Consider the following 16,625-nt stretch of genomic DNA (forward strand, 5'->3'; position numbering starts at 1 on the left):
TCATTTTCAAACAACATTCTCTATAATTCTTAAATTACTTCAAATCCCCCCACATGTGCTTCTCATTGTAAAATCGCCTATTACTTTAATTTACACTTTGAATTGCTCAGCCTCAGCCACATCACTGTCTTGCTTCAAATGTTTCTTGATATATTTTTTTATGTGATTAATCTTTTCATGGAGGGTGATACACATGGAAGCAATTGCCAGATTTAAGTACAAAAAGTATGACTGGATGAGGTCCACTTTGTAAAGTAATGTGTGCATTTAGGAAGAGACCATTTGGGCAAGGTGACTTTGATTGGAGAATTACTGCAGTGTGTATGTAAACTCAGTTAAGACGTCCTTGTCATGTTTTATTTTATCTTATATTTAACCTGGTCGTAGTTTGGTTTTGTTGAAAGTATTAAATATCAGCCCTGCTCATTACCAGAGGTGGCAAGGAAACAATCAGCTTTCATCTTGGAGAAGTCGTATATCCGGTTGAACTCTTAAGGTGTTTGCCCCACCGCGGTTCGTATTATCAAAGCACTACACATTTGAGAAGCTTCCAGCCGTATCCTTGACATGTTTGTTGCATTAGCCGTATTATCCGGGTCACCTTTCAATTGGGCACACGTACACTGTAGAAAATAATCCAAGGACTGAGTGCATGAAGGCTGCAGGTGATCGCTGAGTGGCCCTAAAGGAACATGTTGAGATTGTGCTCAAATATAATCACCACAGATCCCAAAAAGCAGTTTAAAAGAAAGGAAGAAAGTTGTTAATCTGACAAGCAATCTCAGAATGCATTCCCACTAAAAGGCAACAATAATAAGCAGTTTTAATTTAACGCGACCTTTCCATTGACACTGATAGCATTTTTTTTGTTTTATTCACATGCGATCTGGCCAATGTTAAGCCAGTGAATTAAAATGAGAGAATCTGTACTTTGTTTTACCAAAATCTCCAGATTAAAAACACATACGAAAGATAAATATGAAATCTAACTCTCCAAAAGATACATGCCTCTCGCTTGCCTCTGCCTATTTGGCTGGTTGAATATGCCATTCGTTGTCATGGTTATTCATTCTTAACCAGCTTTGTAATTTCATGCTGTAAAACATACATTACAATTGTGTATATGCCAGAATTTAGGGGTAGTCAGTGCCCAAATGCAGGCTGCACTCTGTCATGTTAGATTTTAATTGCGCTCTCACTTCTGGCACATAGGATATTGTGACTTACATTCTTTTGTAGTTTTTTTTTTTTTTTTACACAAAACCCTGACATAGTGTTGCTTGCTGAAAGCCTTGTCACTGAGGGCCTGTGCTTTATCACCAGTTCTCACATAGGGACTGTTTGCAAATGTGTTCTGTGGCATGTAAACATTGTAATCTGTAGTCGGCACCCCTAACCTGCAGTTAGTTTCTTGGGAAGCGGCAATGGTAGCAAGGATTAGCCAGGGAGGAATATATTGAAAATAGATTTTCTGTCTTGACTTCCAATCATCTTGTGTTGGAAGTTAGCAGGGCACGTGGTGGGGATACGGGGGTGTGGGGGACGTTGCTCACATCATATTTTCAGCTCGGGAACAAAATTTATATAATTCTTAAAACCTCCAGTTTTCAGATCTGCAAATCTCACTGCTTACAAAATACCAACAAGTTAATTCAAAAACACGTTTATAATCCCACAGGAAAACCAAAAAAACATCTTTCCACTTAAGGTCCTTCATTGCCTTAATTTATTTATTTAGGCAGGCTAACATACACATAACAGCCTGTATATTTTACAGATAATATTCTGGTGCTGAAGTCCTGAAGTCCGATCAGGAGAAGTAACATCCCAGATTTCACAAATAAAAACAAAAAAAGATTTTAAGGAATTAATATCAGTACACATACAGGTCAGGGAAATCAGGGGAACCTGCATTAAACATTTAAGCATGTAATATATACAGAAAGTGATGAAGTATTGTTATAAAAAAAAAAGGAAAAACTAGCCACTCCTGATCCATGCAACTTACATTTAAGCAGATGACAATAATAATAGAAACATGTGGGCCTGGAGAGAAGGTCTTTTAAGACTTTAACAAAAGACAAGCTTGTTCCACATTCTTCTCCGAGTTGCTGGAGATAATGAAATTGTGCACTTGACCCAGAAACAGAGCATCTATGCACTGCATAATCAGCCCGACCAAGAGCTCGTGAAGCGCCATGTTCCTGATTCGCAATGGCAAGAATGACAAGGTACATTGGAAACCATATTCCCAGTGTGCTGTTATTGTGAGCTCAGATCATGATACTAATTTAGCTTAGTTTTAAAATATAAAACATTTATTAAATATGTATAGTGGTCCTTATATCCTTAGCCAGGATGGTGCCATTTTGAATTTGGGGGCTGCTCTCTGATGAAAGACAGCAAACAAATGCTGGCTTGGAGCGAGCTGTGAGTTCCAGTAAAGCCGTTCGACATTTTCTGATATTTGCATCAAGCGGGGAGGCGTCATGTGACATCTCAGGCTGTACTGTCAAAGGCTTAGCTGGAATTACAGGGGGAGAAAAAAAAATGGCAGGTCCTAGAATTTTTATCCCTAAAATGAAAATCTTGTGCCAAATCACAATTCCTGCAGGATCTCTTGATACCGTCAGGGGAATTAGGAAGCCCACAATTAAGCATATGGGCATTAAGATAATTGTCAGTTCTGTTGGCGGACATGATAGAAGACAGATGGATGTGTATCAGCGCACTCTGCCGAGGCACCCTGGGAGATAATTTTGTATTTTACCTGCCTGAGCAGCTTCGCTGTGTTTGTCACTAGTGGAGGATATTCAAATTGGAGGTAGCCTGTGTCCTGGTTTCACTGTGCGGAGGGAGGGAGCCATCTGCAGTTGAACTCCAGCATTACCTCACAAGTAGCCTTAACTTTATAAGAGCGGCGACCTTTTCAACCCATCTGGAGTATTCATGCCCGAGCAAAACGTCTTACCTGACAGGAAATAAAAAATCAGTCAATACAATAATAATGCAATAACAATGCCTGCTTTGGCATTTCAGCTTGTAGTCTATTTATTTATCCATCCTGAATGTATGTGGTGGTCCAGATGAGATAAACACACACTAGACAATGGGACTGTGTTACAATGAAGGAAGTGGCAGGGGTCCAGTTTGCTCAATAGCCACGATTAAGCTGTATTTGCATTTTTAGAAACAGCAAGATAATTTTTTAGATAGATATAAATAGTACTTAGAGATAGATTTCTACCAGTTTACTGTCTTCAACTCACCCCATACATTGTATCATGTTTATGTGTTAGAAAACTCACCTTGTTTAATAATGCTTCATCTGATTGGTTACATGACAAACATAACCACCTCCAATGATGTTTGCCTTTTCTATAGGTTGGATCACATCGTGAAGATGGCGTGGGATTGCGTAGCAGTCACTCGATTGTGCCAAACCAAGTGCCAGTTCCCCAGCTCCCAGTGCAGTCTGCAACATCGCCAGATTTGAACCAGCCACCAGACCCATATCGGGGTGAGTTGTGCTCCCTTGTGCTCACTTGACATTATTCAAACAGGTCCATATAAACCATATATGTTATCGTTAATAGCCATAAAATGAAAAATAAATATCATCTATGCATTTACTGATATTTTCATATTCAAAGTAATGATAGTTTCAGTATTTATCAGCTACAGGGAAGGAAAAAAAGTGTTTCAGGAAGCTATGCTGAAAGGAATTTGAAAAAGAAATGTATATCTGACCTAGAAATAATAAAAAGGAGCCATTAATTTCAGGAATGTGTTAGTATTTTTCAGTGTTCTAGCTCTGCTCTCTGAAAAATGGTTCCTTGGCAACACATTCTACAGATGCCAAGCCAACAAGCTAACGAGGTGCTGAATACCATAAAAGAAATATGGAAATTAAATAACAATTGTCGAGTAATTCAAAGAGAAAGGAGACTTACAAGAGTATTCTCACTGGAAAGAGCAGTGTAGATCGAATGGCTGCCTCTCATTTATGGACTGCCTTCTGTTCTTGTGGTATACATTTGTCAATAACCCATACCTGGGAACCATTGTGCTTTAAATGCATTATATTTACATAATGTGTCACTGGAGAATTAGTCTTTTTAAACAGAAATCTGTAAATCCTCTAAGCCAAAAAAGCCACCAGAAAACACAGGATAAGCCAATATTTGCCCTGAAGTCTGTTTCCCTTACCCCAGTTCGAGATGGTCTTGCTTGGTAACATGGTTTCGCCAAGCTGTGATATTTTGAAAGCATGAAGGACTTGGTTTGCGTGCATTTTGCTTATTGCTGTTGTTGAAAGTTACAGGCGAAATCTATATAACAGCACAGACAGAAGTGGATAACGAAATTAGTTTCTCCTAGCTGTGAGGCTCGCAGGCTGTGCTGCTGAGTACTTTAGCCCACACAGATCAGTGAAGTTAATCTGTTTCACTTCAAGTAAGAAATGGAAGCGTAGTTCATGTGCCTCCCATTTTTCTGCTCTTGCTTTCCATATCTTTGAGGCAAGAGCATAAACTAAACAAAAACCTCACCCACATTTAGAAGATATCAGGGGCACCATGGATTTTCAATAACAAAAAGCATGTTGTATGTATAGAATGCATAGAGACTAAGTGTTTGTCAAAGTGGAAGAAATCGCACATTTTCAAATGTGAAATCACACTTTCTCACCACGATGCATGCATTTATTTCAACAAGCACACAATTGTGTAGGGATGGGGAGAGTGGGTCTTCTGTAATGGGAAGCAGCCCTTTAAACATAACAGTAAACAGCATGCATTTTCACACATTCTTTTTTTTTTCTTGTGTACAGGCAGCAGCTATCTTGTGAGCTAGAGAAACAGTAGAAGTTGTTCTATTTCAACAGGGTTTGTAGCTCAGCCAGCTGAAAGTGAACAAAGACGCAGTGTTCACCAGCAGAATATCTGAGGCAGCCTGCTTTAGGGGGACGGGAGGCAGGGATAGAGGGTCTAGCCTCAAATTAAACCTGCTTTCATGCCCAACTTCATCCGCACTGCACAGCTTCCTATCTTTAGACCTATGAGCTGAATGTATAGTTTCCAAGAGTTCTGACAGCTCTCTCTCTCACACACGCACACACACATACAAACAAATCCCTTTTCATTTGGGGTTTGCACCACTGTTTGTTTTTAATTTTGTTTGACATTTTCCTTCTTGAGTGATTAAAAAAAAAAACAAGAACAAAACATTAAAAAAAAAAACTGAGATGTTTCTCTGGCTTCGGCAGCACTGTGAGTCACTGTTTTGGAAGCCTCTGAAAGGATACTGCGGATCATCCTTGTGAGCGATTTCTAAATGCAATTTGAATTAAGTTATCAAGCCTGGGGTCACAGACATGCTCTTCAAAGGGCAAAATAGTTATGGAGTTGTTAGTGCTTGTGTCAGTGCCTTCTTTTAATATCTTTACATTGATCTGTATATATATATATATATAGCCTCATCAACACACTGTAGAGGTATAGTTTTTTTATGATTATGTCGATGAAACTTACTCATTTGCATCAACTGAATCATGAATCTGCAAACTCAGAAGAATAGCCTCACATAATACATGAGCGTTAATATAGATTTAATCCAGTACAGTGTAGAAGTGATGCTTACGAACATCAATAAATAGATGGAAGGATTGCTCAATTTTGCTTGATGACCAAATTATTTTCACCAGGGATGCTTAATGTGCTGGGAAAGCTCCAGGTGCCGTTCTCAGTTCCCACGTGCATTCAAAGGGCTATAGCACTCCCCTGATGGGCCAAGAGTGGGGCTATACATTGAGAGCTTCCTGAGATGTAAATGGGAGAAGAGGCTCCTCAATCAACCCTCTCTCTCTCTCTCTGTTTTCCCCAGCTCTCTCTGCCGGACTGGGCCAAAGCGCGTCTTCGGTGAGCTCTGAGATCAAGTCGGAAGATGAGGGCGACGAGAACCAAGACAGCAAATCTCTGGACGACAAGAAGAATGATGATGACAAGAAGGACCTCAAGTCAATTACTAGGTCAAGATCTAGGTAACCGTAACCAGAGCGCTCGCTTCATTTAACTCCTTCGCTGGATTTTGATGAAGTGAACATTGTGCTTTGAGGGACAGCTAAATCAAAACTTGGTAAACCCCACTCCAAACCTCACCACTCTCCTTCCACGTGATACAAAAGCATTGCGCCCACGCCAACACATACATGTCCCACTAGCTTTTTACATGCTCCATTTAGGACAGATGAACTCTGCTTTGAACTCTTGGAGGCTGGCTTGCACACATTGTTTGATAGTCAGAGCATTCAAAGGAACAACACTATACCTATATGAACTTAAGACCTTTACTATTTGAGCAATGGGAAAGTAATTGAGTAATGCCTATTATGGCATGTAACAAATGTCCACACACATACAGCAATCTCATTATGAAGGTGAGGCATGCATTCTGTAGTGTATGTTTTTATTTTAGTTAATCCCGAGGTGAAAAAAACTCCTCTCTCTGCGTCTTTTCTCCTTCTTGGGTTGTACCTCAGTGTTCCATGGTTTTGCACCTGGTTTTAGCTGTCTTTCACACATGAGAGTAGGGAAACCTGAACAAATCTCAAAGGGCACTGTGTGCAAAACATCCCAGGATAAACACCTTCTGACAGAGTCTGTGCTGAAAGGGTTTATTGTTTTCCACCTGGGATGGCTAATTCGAGCAATTTACAGCCTGGTTCTGAAATGTGATTTTTTTGTTGAGATGGTTTCAATTGCGTTATTGTGCCTGTTTCATGTTTTATTTTTAAAAATTGTACTGACATTACATTGATGCTCATTCACTCATATGAAATTCGACTTTACCAGAGAAAGATTATACTTTACACAAGCATTTGTTTCCTATATAGGACTGGCTGCATAACCCAAATTATTATAATTGCTGTTTACTTGAATCATAACCTGATTGCTGTGTTGCTTTGTTATAAATTTATGAAGGATATTAAATGGCATGAATAGGTGAGCCTAACACAGAATGAATCTTTTCATCCATTGAGTAGAACATTTTTTTAAATGTATTGTGGCTTCTAAAGAACCTGAACTTGTGTTATTCTGAAAATGTGAAAAATGAAAAGCCTTGTGTTTGGTTTTGTTCTTAAGTTTGTAAAAATAACAGGCCTGGGTAACTTCAGAGTATCGACCCTAATTCTCTTGTTCGGGCTTCTACAAGTGCATTTTGCATACAGACCTTTTAGTCTGTATTTAAGTCTTAAGATAATGTGACAAATATCTGGTGTTTTCAGTCACGACACTGCTACTCAGAAGACTGGGACATGTTTTCCTGGTGTGTGTGCTGGGCCGCAGTGGTTTTCATCCCCCGTGTCATGCACGTGTGTCTGTCTGCAGCAATAACGACGACGAGGACCTGTCCCCCGAGCAGAAGATCGAGCGAGAGAAGGAGCGGAGGATGGCCAACAACGCCAGGGAGCGGCTGCGCGTGCGCGACATCAACGAAGCCTTCAAGGAGCTCGGCCGCATGGTGCAGCTGCACCTGAAGAGCGACAAGCCGCAGACCAAGCTGCTCATACTACACCAGGCCGTCGCAGTCATACTGAGCTTGGAGCAGCAAGTCAGGGGTTAGTGCGCTCCCTAACTCGCCCTCCCACTCCTCTCTCTCTGGCCATGAGGGTCTAACAAGCACCCAGTCAGAGACCTGAACTTCTTGATAGTAATGTCTCAGTTGCCCCATATGAAGATACTGTGCTTCATGGCCATTTTTTTCAACCCTGATAGATCTTTGACTTAATGGTTCTCTAATGAATGTTCAGTAAAACATTACTCTATCACTATAGAATCATTATATTGTTTAATATTCTACTATTTATCTTTCTGATTAAAATTAAATATACTTTACTGCATAGTTTATTCTTTACAGGTTTTATTTTTATGATTATTAATAATAATTTTCTTTGTTGCGGTAAACGTCTTTCTTGCCTCTCTTTTGCTCTCTGTTGAGAAATAGATAAAGTAAAAAAAAAGAAAAAACTAAATAAACTGGTAAATGAATGTGCATTCAATGCACAACCAGGCATCTGAGTAAATTGCAAGCGTAATCATTCTTGAACTTCCCTGATTGAGGGCACATCAGACCTTTAATTAACTTTTAGCTTTTTAACTTCTAGAGCTGCGTGTTTTTGAAGTGATTCAAAAGTTATTGAAACATGCTTGAAAGATATTGAATAAGATGCATGAAAAGTACCAAATAAGTTGGACAGTTGAAACTAACCTAAATATCAGTCTGTATAGATGCAGCTGCCTTAAAATAAAGTGCTGCCTTCCCCACTAGGTGGCACTGTGCTGTAAATAATGTCAATCCCCCAGCGTCAAAATCCTTTCTTAATTTATAGAGCAAAGATTAGGAAGTGGGCTGTACTGAGAGGAGTCCCAGACATAGTTACCAACGTCCTCCTCTTCAGGACACACAAATCTGCAGTTATTATACATGTGCTACATTATCAAATTGATTTGTCCCTCTGCAAAATGCATGCTTGGCTCAAAGAGGTTGTGTGTTGTCTGTTGCAGAGAGGAACCTGAACCCCAAGGCTGCCTGTTTGAAGAGACGGGAGGAAGAAAAGGTTTCGTCGGACGGGGCTCCCCTTTCCCTCGCGGGGGCTCACCACGGCATGGGGGATGCCTCCAATCCCATGGGACAAATGTAAAAAGAAAAACCATAAATGGTCAGAATACTTCACTTTAAACTAATCTGCTGTTTCACATTTGTACCATGAATAGTCATTAAAAAAAAAAATGAGAAAAAACCTTTTGCACAGTGATTTAGTTTCACTTTTGCATCGTGTAGATGGATTGCATTGCTGCTTTTTTCATTTGCTTCCCATAAGAGCACATATCAAAGCAGGATATAAGACAAAATTAGTTACAAAGTACTGTAACACACTGAATACCCAACACCTGCACGCCCTTCTTTGCATTCTCATAATTCAACTGAACTAAATTGATTTGGAAACCATCAGAAGTTAAACATACAGTTTACTGTAGATGGCATTAATTGTAAAAATGGGGATGAGTATTTGACACTCTCTCACTACAGCTTTGTTTTTTCATCGGGTACATTTTAACAACAGATTGGCAGTAAGTGTGCTTTCAATGTGTGTGTCTGAAGTTTGATATTGTCAACTGTACATCTGGACTTGTAGAACGGGCATTCTGGAGATGTGACGATCAGTACTTGTAACTACCGCCAAGAGAGGGCTTTCCAGAACAGATCCATTCAGCGTCTCGTTAATAAAACCTTGAGTGGAGGACCTATAGTGAATGACAGTGACGGAAACAATATCAGAAAATCACTGCGCTGCCCTAATAAGTATCAGGGTTTTATGAATTGGCAACAATAGAACAGGATGTTTGTTTATTGTTTTGTTTTTAATTTATCTTTTTTTATTATTGTTCATTCCATTGTCATATGCGATATTATGCTGCTTAAAGTACCAGGAGGAAAACTGTGATGTCACATGATTCCCTAGTCACTGTCTGCTATTACTACAGATGTTTTGATTGTTTGCTTCTTTTTAAGAATTCCTTGATATATCTTTTTTAATTCCCAGGTAAAACTACAGTATAATTTGCTTTCTTAGACATTGCTCCAAAATGCCTCATCGCATGTTAATTTGGAAATCATTGCCATTACTGTAACAAAAAGTGAGGCAGAAAGTGAACAATAATAATATTAATAAGAGCTGCTACTGTGCATGGGGTCATCCGTACCTGATACTTCAAACTTTTTTTATTCAATAGATGTTTTCAATTGATCAAAATGCTATTATGATCCCCTAAGTGAAAGTGCTGAGGTATTTTGTCTTTTGTAACAGATGTTTCTGATTGCAAGCACATAAAGCGAGGCACCTAGATTTGAATTTCACAGGCAATAAATGCTCAGTAATTTGGAGAGTAACCTGGTCTTCTCTTGCCTGTCCAAAATAAATAATGAATCCAAATTTAACCATTTCTTTTGGCAATAGGGGCAGAGGAAATCACACAATATTATCTCATGTTTTTAATATATCAGACCTTTTTTTAATTTTAAAAAGGTTCTGTTAGTTACTTATGGTCATGTTGTCTAGAGAAAGCTGAACACGAGTCATAATAATAAAACAATTTAACAAAATAATTGTATTTTACAACAGAGGGGGGTGCACTCAGCACAGCCCTCCTGCTACTGTCCCAACAATCCAGAATCTTGTCTCCAGAAGTGAAACACAAAGACAGAAATTGCAGTCCTGTCTTAAAGAAAATACAGCGGTGCTTTTCTAGAAATAAATCAGTTTTGGGTTTTGAAGGATCCAAAGCAAGTTTAGATTTTGACAGTGTCATGGGAATGTGTATGTAGAGTGTATTGATCAAGATCTACAGTAAGATCTGTATTCATAGTGTAATTAATCCAAACCTTTCCCTCCGCAGGTCCAAGTTGCCGGAGTTCTTCAAAATGATGAGCGACCACTTCCTTTGACAACATTATCCTTATCCCACAAATCAACCAACCAACACTTTTCCCCACCCCCTTTCTTGTGTAAAGTAGAGACAAAATGCAAGTAGCGTAGAAACACAGACACAAGAGTTTTTTTTTTTTTTTTCAGCATTCCCGATTTACATAAAAAATAAAGGAAAACAAAAGTGCAACTTGATGAACGACTCTCTAAACATATCATTAGGAATGTTCTAACAATGTTGCAAGCTGTTGTGTGCAGCCTTCAGACTGAATGGCAATCTTATCCACACTGTGGAACAATGCAGTTGTGCCTGAACTTCTTTTGGAATAATAATAATGAAAAATATAATCAATTTGTAGGTCTTGAGGGAAAAAAAAAAAAGATATTTAATTTAAATTGTAAAACTTGCAATAATGAAAAAAAAAAGTGTACTTCTAAATAGAAAAGATAAAAAACAATTTGTTGGTGTTCTAGTTGGCTAGTGTTTCTATATACCGGAGAAGAAGGGAAAGCGTTGCTGCCCCTATAGCTACTTAAACCAGCAAAATGTCCAGATTATGACTTTAGTGATATCATTAGCCATTCCTTTGCATGGGAAGAGCAGATGGATCTTACGAGCACAGGTGAGGCAGGCGGTAGTTTTATTGAATGTTGCTTATTGGCTGGGTTGTTGCAGTCTTACAGTCAGAAAAGGGAATTAATTCGGTTTCCAGGATGTAGCCAGGTTTGTTTTTGCTTTGTCTGTATTCAATTGTTTGAACTTTCAAGTGTAAAACCAGCTATGTGAGTGGAGTGCAGTGTGGGAACACGGCGCGGTCCTTCGCGACCGATCGAAAGCTCGAGAGTTCCTTTTCCTAGAGACGATGCCGTGCCCATGCAAGCGGTGCAGAGAGAGAGAAAGCAGCTGTGGCCTAGAAGTCCATCGCGTTGCTTTTATAATCTTACCCAGGTTCTACCACATCTTCAGCCCCTGCCCCACCCTTCCCAGCCCCAGAGATGCAATGTTAACATGCTACAGTTTTACCAATGTGCCTTTTAGAGTTCATATCATTAAGAGTAAGAAGAGGACATTATCTGAACTTTTTAGGATGCAAGCTTAGGGAACTTGTTAGTCATTAGGTCTATGCAGTCAGGTTTTTTATAACCTGGAATTAGAAAAAAGAAAAGAAAAAAAAAAAGTATTTTTTGGATAAACTGTATTTAATGTACTGTATGCTTACATGTATTTAGAAGGCGTGTTCCTGAACGACCCTGTTTTGAGTAAATTACCCCGAAGTTGCAGCCCGTTTTCATAGCGAGAGACACGTCTGTAACTGAGCGTTGTATTATAGCTATAAGCTTTTATGAGTAACGGCTTTTTCACGAGCCGCTGTAGTCTTCAGTGCAGTATGTGGTTGTATGTGTAGAACTGTTTTCTTTTTCCTTTTCTTTACTTTTTATGAATTCTTTTGTTTTCCTTTCTTCGTCTGTTCTGGTTTCTCTGTAAAAACCCAACTGCGGAAAGCTGAAGCAGATACAACAGCCCAGTTTTCGTAGTTTAACTTATCCAATCAACATAGGCACTGAAACTGGAAAAAAAAAAAAAAAAAAAAAGACTAAAAAATATATATAAATATATAGACAGTATATATGGAAGGTGCCATTTCTAAAGGAGAGAATTGGAATGAGTGTGATTTTTCTATAAGATGGGGTGACATGCACGAAAAGGCACTTCAGTGTAACCTTTCTAAAGACATGGCCTGTGATGCCCATTGACGTGCCACAGAAGAAAGTTTTCACTCTCTGTGACATCACATCAACTAGAGACCATCATCCTCGAGGCAAAAGGGACCGGAGTTCCATCTGCTCTACTTAATGCTAATTAGTTGTTAAGGAAACACAGACATTTGTAAATTTTATGCAACAAATGCAAACTTACCATTATTTTAAAATTGTGTATGTAAAAGTTATATTTTTACATGTAGACTCTTGTTATTTTGTGTTTAGAATACGTTGTAATGGTTTTTGTTAAAAGAAAAAAAAAATTCAGTGTGTGTTGAAATTGTGTCACATTGAAAATGTAGTGAGGTTCAAGCTTCAAAATCAGTTTTGTTTTATTATTATTATTATTATTATTATTATTATTATTATTATTATTATTTTTATTATTTTATGTTTATATTTCTGGGAACTTTTTTTTTTTTCCTTTTTTTGTGGGGGGAAAAAAACAGAACAAAATAAGGTATTTAAGATTTATATAATGCTCCATGCTCATCTACATTGCCATTTTAATTGTATTTGGAGAGAAGAAAATGTGTATATAGTCATTAAAAACAGGGTTCATATTTAGGTGTGGAGTTTTGAACTAGAGGTATGGAGGTGGGTCAATTGCATTACATCCACTGTGTTTCCATTGGTCACTGAAGCCAAGTGCCAAAATCAGTAACACACAGCATTAATGTATGGTTCAGCTAAAAGAAGATATTTTCCCTACACTAACACAATGCCCTCTATCCCTAAATGACAGAGCATGCCAGGTCAAATGATTTACTAGTTTGATGTGAAGGGAGGCTAAACCGCCAGAAACAGAAGTAAAGCCCGTTGAAATGAGAAGGTAGTAAACTCAAGGTCTATTACAGGCTTTTAGAACCACACTTTTATTTTTAGTGAAGGTTTACAGTTTTTGTGGCTGTAATTCTGTGAGATGCGGCTCTGGCTGAAATGTCTACAATACTCGGGAAGTAACATAAAACCCCAGGTCTAGTGTACGTGTCGGTATGGTAGTACAACAACACGTTGTTGACAATTTACGTGGCGGTGCCGAAGGATTACATTTTGTGCAGATGCTTTTTCAATATGGCAGTCATTGCAAGGGAGGCGAACTGATGAAGCACAGATAAGAGCCTTTATTAAATCGTTTTTATAAAGTCATTTAACAAGCCTGAACTTGTTTAAACAATCCTGCATCCTGCTGTCCTAAAGTCACTCCTCTGACTCAAGTTTATAGAAAGTTATGCTTCCTGTATGTCGTAGTGATATCAATGGACAGCACTACGGATTACATTAAATCAAAACCTTGACCTTGACCCGCCTAATTGCAAATTATGAAGTTGTACTTTGATGTATAAATAGTAGAAAGTGGATTCTAATAGCAGGTAGGTCAAAGTTTTGATCTGGTCGAGCCCTACATTTGTTTCTTTAGTTGGGAGGACTGACATAGCAGATTACGAATCAAGGAATATGATGGGTTAGATGTTACAAAATATAAATTGGAATGGATTTGATTTACTTTGTACTTTTGCTTTGGCATTATGATCCTTTTTGTTTGCTATGGGTTTGTTTTTATTTATCTGTGAACAAAACAGGGGCCCAGCGTGTCTCATCTCAGAGGTTTCTACCTCTGTGTGAACTGGGCATAATTTCATGCAACACTTTTGGAAACAACAAGCCACAATGGATACCGTATTAGTGATATTTTAAAAAAGAGCACTAACAGCACTTAATGGTATAACTGCAGTCCATTCGATAGTCAAATCTATCAGTTCGTTTTCAGCACATATCTATATATTGAATTTTAAAGCTTTTCAGTTGCTTGTGTATTGTTAAGGCTAGGGCAAATGCGTTTGAGTTTCATGTTAATGTGAAGGGAGTTTGACTCTACAGTGTATGAAGGTACTGAGCTATCATGGTGACTTGCTTGCACTTCTCCAGTGGCTGCCTTTTAAAGGACGGATGAGATTAATTATTTGCAACCACTGCCAGAGAACATTTTCTATCAATGTTGTCAATATATCACAGTCAGCAGCAACCATATTGGTTGTGAGACGGTTCTCAAAGCAGGAAAGACCAGCTACAGTTTCTGCATCTTTAATGGGTATGCATTGACCCACCTCCATATTTCACAGATAAAATACTCAACGTGTAAAGCAAACACACTTTTAAGTTTGAGGGAGGGGGGTTGGGGGTTCCATTTGTCTTCAATGTAGCTACAATGAACACTAACGCCTATAAACTGTCAATCAAATTAAGGATGCAATTTATACTGATCCAGTCTTCCGATTTTTTTTTTTTTAACTTTTTTCATTTTCTTTTCTTTTTTCTTCGACCAGATGATTTTTTTTTCCCTTGTTTTTTTTTTTTTTAATTATTATTATTATTTAATGGAGGGTGGGGTTAGGATCCCTGTTTTATCTTTCAAGAGACTAAATTGATGAAAAACTAAAATCATAAAATGATAAATAAACACTCTTCACCATCCAAAATGAATCATGAACAAGCACAAAATGTTTTCAATGAGCTGACTGGAAAATATAAAGTAATATATATGTATAAATCACAAAGTATAATAAAACAAACAGGAGGCACCTAGGCTTTTAGGCCTACTTCTTTTATTTGGGTAGACATTTTCTTTTTCATGTATTTTTAATTCATCTTTGTGCAGTGCTGGTTTGACCATGTTCATTTCAGAGTATTATAGACATATGTAATGGTGAAAATATATGAACTGTGGCCTTTTTCATTCTTCTTGTTACTTGTGATGCAATTAAGTGAAGAAAAAATAAGCAGAGAATTACCATGTATCAGTGCCTGGCTTTTTGTTATAAAGCTTCCTTTGTCTAGTGCTCTTTTGCTATGAAATAGACTAGTGCACCCTATTATAAAAAAAGAAAAAAACTAAATTTAAAAATTAAATATATTTGGCTTATTTTTCGCAGGGGCAATCCTTTTATACCAGGAATATTGAAAAAAAGAAAAAAGAAAAAAAAAAGTCAGATTCTGAATATTCCTCTTTGTAGATTTTTGGAATCATTCAAAGTAAAAGTTTGTTACTTTATTTTACTATTTAAAGATGTTATTTTACCATGTGTTACTGAGACGAAACTGTATGGTGTTTTCAGTGATTTGACCGCAGACTGGAGTGTGCGGCTTCATGCATACCTGCAGCAGTGAAAAAAAATAACAGTTACACTTTCTTTCCAATGTGTGGCTGAGTGCCTAGACTTTTTTTCCATGTTTTTTGGTGTATTTTTTTTTTTATTATTATTATTATTTTGTTTTGTTTCTGTTTTATTATTTTGTTTTGTTGTTTTTTTTTTTTTTTTTTTTTTTTTTTTTTTGATTAGTAGAAGTGTCCAAAACAGGTTGTGTGCTGGAGTTCCTCTTCAAACCAGCTCATTGTAGGCCATTGCCTGTTGTTTTTCATCTGTAGTTATTCAATGAAGTCATGTACATGACCGTTCTGTAGCAATAAATGTGCCATTTTTATAACCTAGTGCTTTCACTTGTCTTGTTTCTTTTATCCTCTATCAACAGCCTTTCTTAATCTGGAGTGCAGTGTTCATTCAAGATAGGAGGTCTTCCTGCTAATTCAGGATTCACAGGCCCCTCTTGTTAAAGCTACCCATGCTGTAGCTGGTTAGGTGAGCAACATCCTTCTGTAGTTAGTTGGATTTGATATTGAGAAGCCACCCAATGACTGGTAGCCATGAGGGCTCCAATAATCAAACACTGTGGAAAAGCAGATCAGACAGATAGCATTTCAAGCTGCTTTGATACATTACATGAAAGATAAACAAAGAATGGGATGATAGAGCATGTACTAACTAGTCCCAGCTCCTGTGCCAAAAATAGTGATGAGCTGAAACTTGAAGCAGGTATTCTAAACTATAAATAATATTTACTGATTTCTTGTGAAATTGCACCAAGAGCTTTAAAGTGCACATGCAGAAAAGCTTGCTTATTTATTAATTTGGTTGATTATATTTAAAATGTAAAACCTCACGGCGACAATCCTAGAGTTGTTTTATGGCAATCCCAGAATGACAAAGCATGCGTGCTTTGTATAGATAATACATTCCTATATATATGGATGTATGTATTTAGGAGCTTTTAAGCTTGTTAACAATGATAAAAGTATGTAGAGAAAGAATCACTGAAGAACACTGCAATCTCCTCCCTGGCCTAGTTTCAGATATTTAACCGAGCTACAACACAGTCGTGTCTCTGACAAAGACCATTCAAAATGAAGGGAGAGGCGAAGGCAGGAGGAAACAAAAAGCAACAGACACGCACTACACATTTGTGATTAGACTGCTCTAGGTCTTCTGTTCAGCACACCCTCTACATGTCACACGCACTGAGGAATTCACCCACAGTGGTT

At 38.0% G+C, this 16,625-nt stretch overlaps 1 protein-coding gene across 11 annotated transcripts in view; it reads left to right on the top strand.

The window, feature by feature from the left end:
- Positions 1-15,737, top strand: part of tcf4 (transcription factor 4) — a 182,009-nt gene extending 166,272 nt beyond the window's left edge. For 5 of the 11 annotated variants that reach the window (XM_066710936.1, XM_066710938.1, XM_066710937.1 and 2 more), the window contains 5 exons: positions 3,385-3,520; positions 5,884-6,040; positions 7,389-7,618; positions 8,565-8,697; positions 10,458-15,737. In XM_066710936.1, the coding sequence (XP_066567033.1) occupies positions 3,385-3,520; positions 5,884-6,040; positions 7,389-7,618; positions 8,565-8,697; positions 10,458-10,506 (705 nt within the window). In that variant the 3' untranslated portion in view covers positions 10,507-15,737. Of the gene's footprint in view, positions 1-3,384; positions 3,521-5,883; positions 6,041-7,388; positions 7,619-8,564; positions 8,720-10,457 lie in introns of all 11 variants that reach the window. The other 6 variants (XM_066710944.1, XM_066710941.1, XM_066710945.1 and 3 more) reach the window with 3 other exon arrangements.
- The last annotated feature ends 888 nt before the right edge of the window (positions 15,738-16,625 follow it).

This window comes from Amia ocellicauda, chromosome 8 (assembly GCF_036373705.1).
Source record: "Amia ocellicauda isolate fAmiCal2 chromosome 8, fAmiCal2.hap1, whole genome shotgun sequence".
In the NCBI taxonomy this organism is placed as follows: domain Eukaryota; kingdom Metazoa; phylum Chordata; class Actinopteri; order Amiiformes; family Amiidae; genus Amia; species Amia ocellicauda.